This window comes from Chiloscyllium plagiosum, unplaced genomic scaffold, assembly GCF_037043375.1.
Source record: "Chiloscyllium plagiosum isolate Xiang-an unplaced genomic scaffold, Cpla_swu_hap1 HiC_scaffold_18, whole genome shotgun sequence".
NCBI lineage: Eukaryota > Metazoa > Chordata > Chondrichthyes > Orectolobiformes > Hemiscylliidae > Chiloscyllium > Chiloscyllium plagiosum.
The window spans coordinates 80819975-80837553 of NW_028270156.1; the positions used below are offsets into that span (position 1 = coordinate 80819975).

Consider the following 17579-nt stretch of genomic DNA (forward strand, 5'->3'; position numbering starts at 1 on the left):
TTTCCTGGTTGGGTAGAATAGCATTAATCAAAATGAATATCCTGCCCCGTCTCCTATATCCTATGAGAATGCTTCCGGTGATGCTGCCGAGGACAGCTTTATGTAAATTATACGGCTGGCTGAGTTCCTTTATTTGGAACCATAGGCGGCCCCTTATTAAGCTGAAGAAGCTACAGCTTCCACAGGCAAGGGGTGGATTGGACTTCCCAGATTTTAGGAAATATCAATTAAGTTCCCTATTAAGTTATATAGCTGATTGGGTCTTGTCTGATCCACAATCAATCTGGTTGGACATCGAGGCTTCTCAAGTAAAATACCCACTTATTAACCTTTTATTCTCAGACAAGAGGAAAATCATTACAGATCACTGTAAAAACCCTATAATACTGAATACAATCAAGGCTTGGAATATAATGCGGCAAAATGAGGGTAATTCACATAAAACATCCCCCTATGCACCGATAGTGGGAGCATGGGGATTCCAACCGGGGTTAACAGATGCCACTTTTAAACTCTGGAGATCCAGGGGTATCTCATGTCTCGGGGACTTATTTAAGGATGGGGTCCTGATGTCTTTCGGACAGCTGCGTCAGAAATTCGGATTACCCAATGGAGACCTCTTTCGATACTTCCAAATTCGAGATTTTATACAGAAGAAGACTACGTTATTAGATAGTCTTTATAAATCCGATAGAGAATGTAGTGTCCTACGACCAGTGGGGGTATCTTCCGTCAGTAATATTTATCATTTGCTACATGATGAAGTATCGGGAGATATGGATAATCTGCTTAAAACATGGGATCAGGATCTGGGACTAGAAATCTCCACAGAAACGTGGAATGATATCTGGGAAAATGCTAGAAGAATTACTATTTGTAACAGAACCCAGGCTATCCAGCTGAAGATACTTCATAGGGCCCATATAGCACCGGTTCGATTGGCAAAATTTAAGGCAGGAGCATCTCCAATGTGTCCTAAATGCAAAATAGAGGTGGGCACTCTTGTACATTGCTTATGGACCTGTCATAAGATCCGTAGATATTGGACTAAAGTAGCAAGCACCCTGACAGAAATTTTAGGAACGGAAATAAAAGTGGACCCCGTATCTCTCCTCTTGGGCTTTTTGAACTTTCCCTCCCTGGACACGTACGGGAAGAGACTATTTTCTATTCTTTCTTTCTGTGCAAGGAAAAATATTTTGATGAACTGGGTGGCGGAGGGCCCCCCTGGACTTTCAAATTGGCACAGACTAATTATGGAATGTATTCCCCTTGACTTCTTGCTAATGAAATCTGTAACAGTAGTGGTATAGTCATTTAGGTTGAAAATGTGTTGCTGGAAAAGCGCAGCAGGTCAGGCAGCATCCAAGGAACAGGAGGATCGATGTTTCGGGCATAAGCCCTTCTTCATTTAGGTTGCCTACCACCAATCCACTGATTCCAAGCAGTCCCACAGAAACTGCCTCAGGCCAGCACTGTTTCTGATCTTTCAATTTCTGCTTGTAAGATGGTCGCAGGAACACAGCTCCTGGTGTAGGGTTTAACATCGGCATGGATAGAAGGTTGGCTAGCTCACAGGGAAATAAATATTACTTTTGCTAAGTAACAGTGGTGTGCCGCAGAGGTCGGTATGAGGACTGCAACTCTTTAAGTTTATGGAAATGACTTGAATGAAGAGAAAAAGGTATGCTTGCTCTGGAGTTTGATACATAGAGCTGGGATATCAACCAAGGCTTCAGAACAACATCTTGTCTTTGGTAGTTTAACAATGTCTCAGCGTGACATTGATTTAGGTTTACATGGGTCTCAGCGTGACATTGATTTAGGTTTACATGGCCTGCTGAATCATTCCCCTTCTGGTGACTGTGTGTGCACCTCATTGATTGCTGGTTTGTACCCTAGCACTCCAGCTTAGCTCAAACTACAGCTCGATATGACTCGATCATTCCTCTTCTCCCATCATGTTGCAGAAGGTGTCACTGGGGACCACACACCCCCTGCCCCCACCATCCTGTCTGTGGGAGGACCATTTTGTTTGCAGGCATCTGGCTGGTGCTGGGAGCCAATTATCAACATACCTGCCAGCCTTATTCAAGGCCTGATTACCCTCAACCGATATCCAGCGTGACAGAAAACAACTTAGCACTGTGCTGATGTCAGGCTGACTGACATTAACAATGAATTAAAATGACCAGCCAGCTTTTATTTCCAAACATCAAGCGACCATATCGTGATCAATCTGACATTGGATCTGCCTGACACTGCACTTTGTACTGCTATGGTTGTACATTCTACAAAGCCCCTGATGGCTCAGCGTTTCTATTGTGTGCCAGGGTGAGACTGTATGTGCTACTTTGCCTCCCGCTTCACCCAGTTGCTGCTCCATCCTGCTGCAGTGTGTTTGTTCAGTCTGAGCTGTCCTTTACGTGTCTCACGGGTCCTACAATACTCAACTTTTCCCCTCCCCACCCCTCCCCTGTTCTCCAGCCGCACCCCCCCCCCCCCCACATCGTGTCTGAGATCTCAAGAAAGCACACACAGACTCTTGACTGAGAGCTGTGCCCGAGCCTGCTGCACCTGTCTCCATCTATCTGCAGAGATTTTCTTTTTAAAGAAGAATTATTTCCATTGTTTGGAAAACTTGTGGGCCTTATCAAGGGTGAAACCTGTCGCCACACACTCAGCCTTGCCTTTGATAATGTCTTCCTTCAAACTGGACTTCTTACCGGAGATGATGGTGGACCACTGCACCCTGAGTTCCAATTCTGTGTGAGTACAAAGCCCAATGTCTGTGCATTGTGTGGCTCATACTGTTCGGGCTTTATGATCAGCTTCTATCATGCACATGCTTCGCCAGCATTTGATCATTCTGTCTCCCATCCTCGGACACTCAAACTTGATTGCTTGTTCTCTGTACGGTCCCAGTATTCTCTTGCTCAATATCCGTCTGGTTCTCTCTCATGCTTTCTGTGCAGCTCTCACTCACTTTGTCCCATCACTTACTCTCTGTACTGCCCTCACACCCTCTCTGCATGATCATTGCACCTTTTTGCTTGCTGTTGAGGCAGTCCTCACTTGTACTTTCAATCGAATCCCATCTCCTTGAGCTCACATTCTGCCCAGCGCTCCCGCACGAGCTTGCATTCCACCCAACCTGCGCATGAGTTTGTGCTCTGCCTGGTCTGCGCTCAAGCTTGCGCTCCTCCTGGCTCCACGCACAAACTTACATTTCTGCCCGGTCCCACCCTCGAGGCCGCGCTCTGCCCAGCCCTGTCTTCATCACACGCTGCCTGGCCCCACCCTGAGCTGCATTCTTGCCATTATGTCCTGTTCGATGCTTTGACCTCAACTGGGAGAGAATTCCATAGGCTCATTGCTCTCTGGATGAAGAGTTTTCTCCTCCTCTCAGTCCTCGAAGGCCTACCATGTTTCCTTAAACTTCCTTAATCAAATCCTTGTTTCTTCACTCCTCAGTATTGAGTAATATCCTTCCTTCACTCACCTTGTCTAGTCCTTTTAGATCTTTATTGGTTTCAATGAGATTCTCTCCCATCATTCTTCAAAATTCCAGTGAATATAGACCTAACCAATTCAGTCTCTCTTTGTACTTTAGTCCGCCATTCCAGGAATCAGTCTTTTGCCTGAAACGTCGATTTTTCTTTTCCCTGCTTCTCGGATGCTGCCTGACCTGCTGTGCTTTTCCAGCACCACACTAATCTTGACTTTGAAATTAGGGAGTCCACTCATCCGTCTAACAACAGCAGGGAAGAAGCTGTTCCTGAACCTGCTGACATGTGTGTTCAAGCTTCTGTATCTTCTGCCTGATGGAAGAGGTTGGACAAGAGCATTGCCGGGGTGCAATGGGCCTTTGATGTTGACAATCTTTCTGCAGCAACGGGCCATGTAAGGGGAGTCCATGGATAGAAGCTTGGTTTCAGTGATGGTCTTGGATGTGCACACAACCTCTGTAGTTTCTTACGTGTCCTGGGCAGCTGTACCAGGCCGTTATGCGCCCACACAGTGTGCTTTCAATGGTGCATCTGTAAAGGTTGGTGAGGGTCTTATAGACATGCCATATTTTGTGAGCTGCTGAAGGAAGAAGAGGCATGGTATGCCTCTTTGACTGTCACATCTGTGTGGGAATCCAGGATAGGTTGTCAGTTGTCGTCGCTCCTAGGAACTTGATGCTCTCCACCCTGTCAAACCTCAGCTCTGTTGATGTGCGGGAGGGGGATAGGGAGGGTCTGTTCTCTTCCCTTCTGTCTAAAGTCAGTTCTTTACTTTTGCCGGCATTGAAAGAGAGGGTGTTCTCATTGCACCTTGTCAGCAATCCCTCTATCTCCTTCCTGTATTGTGACTCATCGTTGTCCTACCATGGTGGTGTTATCAAACTTGTAGATGGCGTTCCTTTTGACTTTAGCAACACAGTCGTGGGTGTACAGGGAGTACAATAGGGGTCTGAGAACACATCCTTGGGGGGCTCCAGTGTTGAGTGTTATTATGGAGGAGGTGCTGTTGTCTATCTTCACTGATTGCGGTCCATGGGTCAGAATGCTGAAGATCCAGTTGCAGTGGGCAGAGCCGAGAGTTAGGTGTCGTAGTTTTGTAATCAGTCTGAACGGGATAATGGTATTGAAGGTGGAGTTGGAGTTGATGAGCAGGAGTCTGATGTGGGTGTCCTTGTTGTCCACATATTCCAGGGATGAGTGCAGGGGAAGGGAAATGTGGACATGTTACATCGCTCGGTAAATTGTAAAGGTTCGAGTTAGACTGGGAGACCAGAGTTGACGTGGGCCATGACCAGGCTGTCGAAGCATTTCATGATTGTGGAGGTCATGGGCTCACCGACCTCCACACTGCTGAAGCCAGGCACCACCTCCTACCGCCCCTTCGACCACGACCTCACCTCCCATCACCAAACCATCATATCCCAGACCAGCCACAACCATATCACCTCAGGAACTCTCCCATCCACAGCCTCCAACCTCATAGTCCCTGAACCTCACACTGCCCGGTTCTGCCTCTTCCCCAAACTCCACAAACCTGACTACCCCGGTTGATGACTTGTCTCCACCTGGTCCTGCCCCACTGAACATATGTCCTCATAGCTCGACATTGCCCTGTCCCCCTTGGTCCCCAGATATGTTCGGGACATGGCCCATGCCCTCCACCTCCTCCAAGACTTTCTTTTCCCCAGCCTCCAACGCCTCATCTTCACCATGGACATCCAGTCCATGTATGCATTCATCTGCACTGATGAAGGCCTCCAAGCCCTCTGTTTCTTCCTCTCCCCTGACCCAACCAATATCCCTCCACCGATACTGACTCAATTGGCAGAACTGGTCCTCACCCTCAACAACTTCTCTTCTGAATCCTCCTACTTCCCTCAGACCAAAAGGGTAGCCATGGGCACCCGCATGGGTCCCAGGTATGCCTGCCTCTTGGTAAGAAATGTGGAACAGTCCATCTTCCACAGTTACATTACCTCACCTTTTCCTCTGCTACATTGAATACTGTATTGGCGCCATTTCGTGCTCCCATGAGGAACTTAAACAGTTCATCAACTTCACTTACACCTGACACCCTGACCTTAAGTTCACCTGGGCCATCTCGGACACCTCCCTCCCCTTTCTGGACTTCTCTGCCTCCACTCTCCAACCCACTCAACACGGACAGGAATTTCAGTCCCACAGCTACCTGGACTGAACCACCTCCCAACATGATCCTTTACTCCCAATTCCTTCTCCTCTGCTGTATCTACTCCCAGGAGGAGGAATTCCACTCCAGGACATCCCAGGTGGCCTCCTATTTCAAGACTGCAATCTCCCTTCCCACATGATCAACAATCCCCTCCAGCACATGTCTTCCACTACTTGCACTTCTGCCCTTGAACCCCAGCCCTCCAACTGCAACAAGGATGCCCCCCCCCCCACTTTCACCCCACTTATCTCCAGATATAGCTTATCCTCCGCTGTTTCTGCTACCTGCAATCAGACCCCACCACCAGAGATATATTTCTCTCCCCACTCCTGTCTGTGTCCTGCTCAGCTCCTGAACTTATTACAGCCTTGATTCAAGCATGGACAAAGAAACTGAATTCTCGAGGTGAGGTGTGAGAAAACTGCCCTTGACATCAAGGAGCCCTAGCAAAACTATAATCAATAGGTCTCGGGAAAGGTCTTTGCTGTTTGGGATCACAGCTGGCACAGGAAGATTCTGTGATTGTTGAAGTTTGGTTGTATTTGCAGGATTTCCTCAGGGTAGTGTCCACGCCCAACCATCTTCAGCTGCTTCATCACTTCCCTCCATCATAAGGTCAGAGTGTGGATGTTTATGCTGGTGATTGCACCATTTGTGACTCGCCAGATACTGAACCGGTCCATGTTCAAATGCAACATGATCTGGGCAATATCTTGGCTTGGGTTTGGAAAGTAGCAAATAACATTCACGGATACAAATGCCAGGCAATGGTCATCACCAATAAGAGACAATATAACCACCACCCCATGACATTTAATGATGTTACCATCACTGAATTTCCCACTACCAACATCTAGCAGGTTACCTTTGACCATAAACTGAATTAGATTACAATGTAAAGACAAAGAGCAGGTCAGAGGCTAGTAACACTGCAGCGACTCACTTCCTGACTCCCCAAGCCTGCCTACATCTCCACGCACAAGTCAGGAGTGTGATGGAATGCTCCCCATTCCCGGAGGAGTGCAGCTCCAAAAACTTTCAAGAAGCTTGATACCATCAGGGACAAAGCAGCCGCCTTGATCCACAAACATTGTCCCTCCACCGTTGGCACTCAGAGGAAGCACTGCGTATTATCTGCAAGATGCACTGTAGAAGTTCACCAAATATCCTTAGCATCTGCCAAACCCACAGTCACTTACATCTAGAAGGAAAAAGGCAGCAGATACTTGGGAGAACCACCACTTGCTGATAGAAGGTGGATATATTTCCAAGTCAGGATAGCGAGTGGCTTGGAGGGAAACTTGCATGTAGTGGATCTGTTGTCCTAGTCCTTCTTGGAGTATTGTCGTGGGTTTGGAAGGTGCGGTCTAAAGAGCCTTGATGAATTTCTGCAGTCATTCTTATAGCTGGTACGTATTTCTGCGACTGCACATTGACATAGCCTCCACTCCCCTCACCATCAATCAGTCAGCTGTTTGGCCCTGGATAGTGTCAGGCTTCTTGAGTGTTGTTGGAGCTACAATCATCCAGGCAGCTGGGGAGTGTTCCATCATGCTCCTGACTTGTGCTTTCGTGGACAGGCTTGACGGGCATAATTTTAAATTGAAAGACAAGATGTTTTGATTAGATTTGAGGAAAAGCGTTTTCACCCAAAGGATGGTAAGAATCTGAGACGGTAGTTGAAGCAGGAAACCTCATAATCTTTTAAAAAGAACTTGGATGAGCTCTGGGCCTAGTGTGGAAGAGTGGAACTAGTGTAGATTGTATCATGTTTTTCATGGCACACACTTGATGGAGTGCAGTGTGTCTTCTGTCATCTGATTTTATAATCAGGAGGCAGGATTGCTCAAAAGCTCTGTCTTGACAGGAGGCATATTGGAAGGGATTTGATATGAGTGTCATGACCTCAAACTGCACAGAGTTTTAGATTGGTGAAAGGTGGGCTCAAGGCTTCAGCCAGGGAGCATTTAATTGAGTGATCATTAGCTTCTACCAGAGAGGCTGCTGAAAGGGTGTGCTGTCTTGCTGCCACATCGCTTCACCACTCTCTGTAACCCAGCACAACCTAATGCTTCCCGCACATCTGTTGGTCTGTGATTTTTTAATAATGATGCTACTTCTCCTTTGCCTAGATCGAAGAAGATGAATGGGTCTCTGGATCACCCCGACCAGCCCGATATCGACTCCATCAAGATGTTTGTTGGTCAGATTCCACGGTCTTGGTCAGAGAAGGAACTAAAGGAGCTCTTTGAGCAGCATGGCGCTGTATATGAAATCAATGTGCTTCGAGACAGGAGTCAGAATCCCCCTCAGAGTAAAGGTGAGCTTGCTAAATTTGTTGCATTTTGTCTTTAGTATATGCCTGCAAACACCAGGTTTCTGGGAGGCTGTTCAATAAATACAAGGTTGAACTCCACACAATTTGTGTATTTTGTGCGGCTTCAATTATTGCATTCTTCCTCGTCAGGGGCAAGTTGCAATACTGCCTTGTGGTTGGTATATCCACACGCAGAGGCTGGGCTGTTAGGAACCCAAAACTCTTATGCTGTGCTTACTTCTGGGGCCCCCTCAACTTGTGTAATTCTAAGATCCTTTTAGTTCTGGGTACTGATGCCTGCAGCATTTTTAAAAATACAATCCTAATTCTCAATCTTGCCATCCACTCAATAAAAATAGGAGTAGGAGTGGACCATTTACCCTTCAGCCTACTCCACCTCAGTAAGATCAGATATGATCTAATGGCCTTGACCCCCTCCGTAAAAAGGAGAAAGTGAGGACTGCAGATGCTGGAGATCAGACTTGAAAAATGTGATGCTGAAAAAGCACAGCAGGTCAGGCAGCGTCCGAGGAGCAGGAGAGTCGATGTTTCGGGCATAAGCTCTTCATCAGGAATGAGGGGGTGGCCCAAGGAGGCTGGCAGTTAAATGGGAGGGGGTGCGGGGCTGTGGGGAAGGGGTGGGGGTGGTGGGGAGTTGGGGGGGGAAGGTAGTTGGGAGTGTGATAGATAGATGGATGTGGAGTGTGATGGTAATATGTCAGAGGGGAGGTTGGAGTTGATAGGTGGGACGGAAGATGGACAGGTAGGACAGTTCAAGAGGGCGATGCCAAGTTGGAAGGTTGGATCTGGGATGGGGGGAAATGAAGAAATTGGGAAAACTACATTGTGATCCCATGTGGTCGAAGTGTTCCAAGGCAGAAGATGAGGTGTTCCTCCTCCAGGCGTTGGATGGTTAGAGTTTGGCAGTGCAGGAGACCCAGGACTTGCATGTCCTTGGCGGAGTAGGAGGGGGAGTTAAAGTGTTTGGCCACAGGGTGGTGGGGTTGTTTAATGCATGTGTCCCAGAGATGTTCTCCGAAACATTCTACAAGTTGGCATCCTACCTGCCCAATGTAAAGAAGACCACACCGAGAGCAACGGATACAGTAGATCACGTGGGTGGCAGTACAGGTAAATCTCTGCCAGATGTAGAAGGATGCTTTGGGGTCTTAGTTGGAGGTGTGGGCACAGGTTTTGCAATTCTTGCAGTGGCAAGGGAAGGTGCCGGGAGTGGAGGGTGGGTTGGTGGGGGCCGTGGACCTAACAAGGGAGTTGCGGGGGGAATAGTCTCTGCGGAGCGCAGATAGTGGTAGGGAGGGAAATATATTACTGGTGGTGGGATCTGTTTGTAGGTGACAGAAATGGCGGAGGATGATATGTTGTATCTGGAGGTTGGTGGGTTGGAAGGTGAGAACCAGGTGGGTATGAATCTTTTTGGTTGGAAATTCAAATGCACTTATATCTGCTGGTTCCCCTTAATCAACACTGTTTGTTACGTAGTTGCCAAAAACGGTAATACATTTCAGATCAGGGAAGGAGGACTGGAGAAGAGCTGAGTTGTATTGAGTGTGCTGACTACAGATGGCTCAAATAGCTGTGTGCTCTGGATCCCTTATAAGGGATGTTGCTAGTGCATTTGGTGGGGAAGCTGCAGTTGCTGAACAGTTGCATAACAGCTGCAGCTTTCATGGTGTGTGAGAAGTGGAGTTAACACCCAATCTGAGAGGCTGTTACACAGGTTTGTGTCAGTAAAAGGCAGAATGAAGTGGCAAATAGGGCACTGCTGCTTTTCTGCACCTTGGCATGTTCACAACACCTGGAGCGGTCAATAATTGATTAATGCCAGAGCAGGTGAGAAGGGTCATAAGGGAAGGGAAGCATTCTTACTGTTTACTCTTTGCCTTTCTTTTTTAGGCTGTTGCTTTGTAACATTTTATACACGTAAGGCAGCACTGGAAGCACAAAATGCTCTTCACAATATGAAGATTCTGCCTGGGGTGAGTATGCGCATGCTCGCTGTGGTATTTAAGAGGTCAGGTACTGGCGTCGACTTTGTGAGAGTTGTGTCTTCAGAACCAAATTAACAGAGTACTGTGCCTGTCGTTAAACATGGAACTTTGTCTTCATATAAGGCCTCTTAAGTCTGCTCTGCTAGCCAATGAGATTGATGGAGTAGCAGAAAGCATAGGGTCAAGGAATACAGGAGAACATAGACTGGAGAGTTGGGCGGAGAAGTGGCAGATGGAGTTCAATCCAAGCAAATGTGAGGTGATGCATTTTGGGAGGTCTAATTCTAGAGTGAATTATACTTTAAACAGAAGAGCCTTGGGAAAAATTGATAAGCAGAGAGATCTGGGAGTGCAGGTCCATTGTACCCTGAAGGTGGCTGCACAGGTGGATAGTGGTCAAAAAGGCATATGGTATGCTTGCCTTCATCGGACGGGGTATTGAGTATAAGAGCTGGCAGGTCATGTTAAAAGTGTACAAGACATTGGTTCGGCTGCATTTAGAAAACTGCGTACAGTTCTGGTCGCCACATTACCAAAAGGATGTGGACGCCCTGGAGAGGGTGCAGAGAAGGTTTACGAGGATATTGCCCGGTAAGGAAGGTGTTAGCTATGAAGAGAGGTTGAGTTGGTTAGGATTGTTTTAATTAGAAAAAAGGAGATTGAGGGAGTGACCTGATTGAGGTCTACAAAATCATGAAGGGTATAGATAGGGTGGATAGAGATAAGCTTTTTCCCAGGGTGTTCAAGGTGAGAGGAGAAATGTTTAAGGGGAATGCACACAGAAAGTACTTTACACAGAGGACGGTAGGTGCCTGGAGTGTGCTGGCAGCAGAGACAGGCACAGTAGATTCATTTAAGGTGCGTCTGGGTAGATGCATGAGTTGGTGGGGAGCAGAAGGACACAGATCCTTAGGAATTGGGCGATAGGTTTAGACAGTGGATTTGGATCTGTACAGGCTTGGAGGACTGAAGGGCCTGTTCCGGGGCTGTAAATTTTCTTTGCTCTTCCTTTGAGATCATGGCTGATCTGAAAACCCTCAACTCCATTTTGCTACCTTAGGTCAGGTGAATTGGCCATGCTAAATTGCCTGGACTTGGTGGACTTTCAGAATTTGCAAATTAGAAGAAACTTCCATGTTTTGTGAACTGAGAGGTGGACAGTGTTAAAAGTAAGAACAAGTTGATGGAATAAGAAGATAGTGATGAAATTTAAGTTAGAGCAATGTGAATTGATTTGTTTTGTTGGGAGTAATGCAGAGAAACAACTTGTAACGAACAGTACAATTTAAAAGAGGTGGAGAGGCAGTAGAAACTGGAAGGACAGGTGGAAGTATGGTTAATAAGATGTCCAGCATCCTGGGTTATATCATTAGTGACACATACTACAAAAGCAAGGAGGTTATGTTAACATGTGTAGACCTGTTGGATGATTAGGTGCAATGCTGGGAACACAATTTCATGGAGAAGTGGAGGTGTTGAAGACGGTGCAATTTTTTGAAGAAGTAACAAAGAGGACAGAGCAGTAGACATGATCTATATGGACTTGAGTAAGGTGTTCGACAAGGTTCCTCATACGAGACTGCTTAGTAAGGTTAAATCTCACGGAATACAGGGAGAACTGGCCATTTGGATACAGAACTGGCTCGAAGATAGAGGACAGCGGGTGGTGGTAGAGGGTTGCTTTTCAGACTAGAGGCCTGTGACCAGTGGAGTGCCACAAGGATCTGTGCTGGGACCACTACTTTTCATCGTTTATATAAATGATTTGGATGTGAACATAGGAGGTATAGTTAGTAAGTTTGCAGATGACACCAAAGTTGGAGGTGTAGCGGACAGTGAAGTAGGTTACCTCAGATTACAATGGGATCTTGACCAGATGGGCCAATGGGCTGAGGAGTGGCAGATGGAGTTTAATTTAGATAAGTGCGAGGTGCTGCAATTTGGCAAAGCAAATCAGAGCAGGACTTATACACTCCATGGGAAGGTCCGAGGGAGTGTTGCTGAACAAAGAGACCTTGAAGTGCAGGTACATAGTTCCTTGAAGGTGGAGTCGCAGGTAGATAGGATAGTGAAGGAGGCGTTTGGTATGCTTTCCTTTATTGGTCAGGGATTGAGTATAGGAGACGGGAGGTCATGTTGCAGCTGTACAGGACATTGGTTAGGCCACTGTTGGAATATTGCATGCAATTCTGGTCTCCTTCCTGTCGGAAAGATATTGTGAAACTTGAAAGGATTCAGAAAAGATTTGCAAGGGTGTTGCCAGGGTTGGAGGATCTGAGCCAAAGGGAGAGGCTGAATGTCCTGGGGCTGTTTTCCCTGGAGCACTGGAGGCTGAGGGGTGACCTTATAGAGGTTTATCAATCATGAGAGGCAGCGATAGGATAAGTGGACAAAGTCTTTTCCCTGGGGTGGGGGAGTCCAGAACTAGAGGGCATAGGTTTAAGGTGAGAGGGGAAAGATATAAAAGGGAACAAAGGGGCAACTTCTTCACACAGAAGGTGGTGTGTGTATGGAATGAGCTACCAGAGGAAATAGTGGAGGCTGGTACAATTGTAGCATTTAAAAGGCCTCTGGATGGGTATATGAATAGGAAGGATTTGGAGGGATATGGGCCAACTGCTGGCAGATGGGATTAGATTAGGTTAGGATATCTGGTCAGCATGGATGAGTTAGACCGATGGGTCTGTTTCCGGGCTGTATATATCTCTCTGACTCGATGAAAATGGTATCGGGAATGAAGAACTTTAGTTGTTAGGACAGATTTGAGAAGTTGAGACTGTTTTCCTTGGCTAAGAAAAGACTGAGGGGACATTTGATTGAGCTGTTCAAAATTATGAAGGGTCTGGACAGTATAAATGTTAGAAAATCTTCCCAATAATGGAAGAATAGAGAGCACAAGTTGAAGATGATTAGCCAAAGAAGCAAAGTATTAAGATAAGGACGGCAAGATTCGGGAACCTTGGATGACCAGAGAAATTGTTGAAAAATGTGCTGGAAAAACACAGCAGGCCAGGCAGCATCCGAGGAGCAGGAGAATCGACGTTTCGGGCATAAGCCCTTCTTCAGAGAAATTGAGAACTTAGTCAAAAAGGAGGCATACGTAAGGTTTAGGAAGCTGAAAACAAACATAATAAAAAGATGGCAGAAAACGCAAACAAGAAATTAGTAGGGCTTAAAGGGATGATGAAATGTCTTTGGCAAATAGGATTAAGGAAAATCCTAAGGCATTTTATCCACATATAAAGAGCAGGAGGGTAGTCTGGGAAAGGGTAAGTTCATTCGAGGAACTGTTTGCATGGGTTTGATAACAACAGAAATTCAAATCTGACTAAACTTGATTGAATTTGAGGAAGGAGAAAGTGAGGCCTGCAGATGCTGGAGATCAGAGCTGAAAATGTGTTGCTGGAAAAGCGCAGCAGGTCAGGCAGCATCCAAGGAACAGGAGGATCGACGTTTCTGGCATAAGCCCTTCAGGAATGAGGAAAGTGTGTCCAGCAGGCTAAGATAAAAGGTAGGGAGGAGGGACTTGGGGGAGGGGCGTTGGGAATGCGATAGGTGGAGGGAGGTCAAGGTGAGGGTGATAGCCCGGAGTGGGGTGGGGGCGGAGAGGTCAGGAAGAAGATTGCAGGTTAGGAAGGCGGTGCTGAGTTCGAGGGATTTGACTGAGACAAGGTGGGGGCAGGGGAAATGAGGAAACTGGAGAAATCTGAGTTCATCCATTGTGGTTGGAGGGTTCCTAGGCGGAAGATGAGGCGCTCTTCCTCCAACCATCGTGTTGCCATGGTCTGGCGGTGGAGGAGTCCAAGGACCTGCATATCCTTGGTGGAGTGGGAGGGGGAGTTGAAGTGTTGAGCCACGGGATGGTTGGGTTGGTTGGTCCGGGTGTCCCAGAGGTGTTCTCTGAAACGTTCCACAAGTAGGCGGCCTGTCTCCCCAATGTAGAGGAGGCCACATCGGGTGCAGCAGATGCAATAGATGATGTGTGTGGAGGTGCAGGTGAATTTGTGGCGGATATGGAAGTGTCCCTTGGGGCCTTGGAGGGAAGTAAGGGGGGAGGTGTGGGCACAAGTTTTGCATTTCTTGCGGTTGCAGGGGAAGGTGCCGGGAGTGGAGGTTGGATTGATGGGGGGGTGTGGACCGGACGAGGGAGTCACGGAGGGAGTGGTCTTTTCGGAACGCTGATAGGGGAGGGGAGGGGAGGGGAGGGGAATATATCCCTGGTGGTGGGGTCCGTTTGGAGGTGGCGGAAATGACGGCGGATGATACGCTGTACATGGAGGTTGGTGGGGTGGTAGGTGAGGACCAGTGGGGTTCTGTCCTGGTGGTGGTTGGAGGGGCGGGGCTCAAGGACGGAGGAGCAGGAAGTGGAAGAGATGCGGTGGAGGGCATCGTCGACCACGTCGGGGGGGGAAATTGCGGTCCTTGAAGAAGGAGGCTATCTGGGTTGTACGGATTTAGAACTGGTCCTCCTGGTAGCAAATGCGACGGAGACAAAGGAATTGGGAATATGGGATGGCGTTTTTACAGGGGGCAGGGTGGGAGGAGGTGTAGTCTAGGTAGCTGTGGGAGTTGGTCGGTTTACAGTAAATGTCCGTGTTGATTCGGTCGCCCGAGATAGAAATGGAAAGGCATCCGCTGCACCCGATGTGGTCTCCTCTATATTGGGGAGGAGTTTGCACGTTCTTGCCATGTCTGCCTGCTTTGGTTTCCTCCACCAGTCTAAAATAGTGCAAGTTAGGTGGATTGGCCAAGCTAGATTGCCCTGTAGTGTTCAGGGGTGTGCAGGCTGTGTAGATTAGCCACAGTTAATATGGGATTATGGGGAATAAAGTGGGATGTTCTTCAGTGGGTCAGTGCAGACTTAATGGGCTGAATGGATCCTTTCTGCACTGAAAGGATTCTATGTAACTGCATTTGATTGTTATTAAGCCCTGTGTGACTTATGAAAAGCCTTTTGGAAACGAAATCTGACATCCTTACCTGGTCTTTGCTGCCGATGATTCCAGACTGTGGGCAGTTGGTATTGGGCAATAAATGCTGGCTTGGCCAGAGACATCCACATCTGTGAACAAGTAGATCAACCTTTGTAGGTATGGCACTTATGGTAGACCTAGAATGAAAGATGAGATTGACTAACTTTTAGTCATCTGGCACAGATACACTTGATGAGTGATCTCCTATTATCTGTTTAAATTTGAAGAGTTTTGATGTAGGTTTTGAAAATAGCAGAGATTTTAGACAGAGTAAATGGAAGGACATAATTTCAGACATTTGTAGGTTTGTGGGAGGGCACAGATTTAAACGGGATCATTGGAAGTAGCAGAAGCCTCCTCAGATGAAAGTTTGGCATGCACTGCTTGATTGCGTAATGGACACAGATTCACACCGAACCTGCAGAACGATATTGTTGAGATATGAGGAAATGACCGTCGAAAGCAGCATTAATGAGCCTGCTCTTTGAAAGATCTAATGAACATTCAGTTGGCTCTTGTGCTCTCCTCCTCTGATCCTGTGCTTATTCTGTGCTGTTTCTGATTTCAAAAGAGCATTCGATAACCCTAACAGAATTTATTATTTTGTCTTTTGATTTATTCCCATCAATGTAGTTGTCCTTCTAATTTGCTCTTGCAGTCACTTTGTTAAAGTCTTTTCCCCTTTGGGATGAACCTTGATCTTAGTTCTCCTTGTTCACCCATCTCTTGACTCTTCTGTGCTCTGGTTACAGTGTGGCATTCTCCCTACTGACCATTTAGCAATATGGGGGCTCCCTCATTACTGACCATCTAATAGTCCAACGGTCCTTCAGTACTGGCCCTCTCACAATGCGATGCTCCTTCAGCACTGACCCTTCAAGAGTGTGGTGTTCCCTCAGCAACAACTCTCTGACAGTGTGACACTCCCTCGGTACATCACAGAATTGTCAGTTTGAATTTTTTAACTTGAGCCCTGGGTGCAGATATACTGAGAGCTGTTTCAGCGCAGGATTGCTCTTGAGTGTTATTGATTGATCCATTGCTTTTCCTTCTCTTTCTCCAGATGCACCATCCTATACAGATGAAACCAGCTGACAGTGAGAAGAATAATGGTGAGTTAGTCCCTTCCTCTGAAAGCACCCATCAGTGTCCTCATGTCAGAAAGCTGAACCCCTCAGCAATCTGACTCCCTCAAGCCTGTTCAGCCATTCAATCAGCTTTTCCCAATGTGGGCACAAAACCTCATATACTTACCATTGACCATGTTTCTGAATTTCACTCCTGAAAGTCTGTGTCTAATTTTTAGACAGTGTCCCCTAGTGTCAGGCCAGTGAAAATAATTTCTTTCCAGATATACTCTCAGTTCTTCTCTCTCAACCCTCTGTCAACTCAGCTCTTTTACACTGATAATTCCAGGGAATAAACTCCTAATTTGTAGCACTGGGAGAGTTGGTGTATGTGCCTTTCTACATCCATAACTATCTGTTGCTGAAGTAATTCCTTCCCTTGTTTCATTGCAGCGGTGGAGGACAGAAAGCTATTTGTGGGGATGATTTCCAAAAAGTGCAATGAGAATGATGTCCGTGTCATGTTTTCACCATTTGGACAGATAGAAGAATGTCGAATATTGCGAGGCCCAGACGGACTGAGTCGAGGTCAGTGGAACCAATGTTTCAGGGCTTGGGGGTTGTGGGATACAGGGAGAAGGTGGGCGTTTGTGGTGGAGAATAGCTGGTTAATGGCTGCGATTGAAATTTGGAGTTTCCAGATCATCTGGAGCTAAAGACTGGGTAATCTGTTCTCGTGGTTGAAAGATAAACACTGTTTGGGACAGTGCCGTGACAGTCCGCATTCAGTGTGCTCATGGGATTCCTCCTGCCTCATCCCTCCTCCCTGCTCTTGATGTAGGTGGAGGTCTGATAAAGAATTTTAAAAAACAAAGCAAGAGATGCAAGAGACGCTGTCTCTGGGGTGGTGTACTTTGTGTGTGGATGGGTAAGGATGTGGGAAGAGTGGTGGGGAGAGAGTGAGACAGTTAAGGAGCGTTTTAGTGAGCACAAGACTCAACGTTTTAAGTTTGTTATAGAAAAGCAAAAAAAGAGTTCTTGGATCGGGGTAAGACAAATGTTATTAAAAGTCGGATCTGGCCAAAGTAAACTGGGAACTGCTACTTGGGGGAAAATCTATAGCAGAAGAGCCATTTTGCTGCAGCGACGGTAACGGTGAGAGTGAGGACCAGGGGGCTGCTGGAAAGGTACATTTGTCATTTAAATACTTACTTTGTGGAATCAGCGGCCTCCATTTTGCAGCGGGAGCATGGTGAGGATCTGAGTAGGATTAGTCTAATTGTGCTCTGGGAAGGTGAGTGAACCGATATATTTGGGCAGTGGTTAAATCGGAGACATTACACATGTAGTATTTCTGACCTGCCGTCCTCCTGAAACCAAAAAAGACGACTCTGTGGTGTGTTGATAATGAAAGGTTTTTCCTTTTCTTTTTCATAGTGTGCTGGTAAGTAGTGTGATTGGTTTAAAAAAAAAGTAACTTCATTCATCTATTATTTGATATTATAGTTTGACA

General features: G+C 46.8%; 1 protein-coding gene across 5 annotated transcripts in view; it reads left to right on the plus strand.

Moving 5' to 3' along the window:
• The window catches only part of celf1 (cugbp, Elav-like family member 1), a 215901-nt gene that overhangs the window by 37656 nt on the left and 160666 nt on the right, over positions 1-17579 (plus strand). For 2 of the 5 annotated variants that reach the window (XM_087996846.1, XM_087996847.1), the window contains exons 3-6: positions 7833-8020; positions 9932-10014; positions 16063-16111; positions 16520-16654. In XM_087996846.1, coding sequence (XP_087852972.1) covers positions 7843-8020; positions 9932-10014; positions 16063-16111; positions 16520-16654 — 445 coding nt within the window. In that variant the 5' untranslated portion in view covers positions 7833-7842. Of the gene's footprint in view, positions 1-2577; positions 2770-7832; positions 8021-9931; positions 10015-16062; positions 16112-16519; positions 16655-17579 lie in introns of those variants that run through there. The other 3 variants (XM_087996844.1, XM_087996843.1, XM_087996845.1) reach the window with 3 other exon arrangements.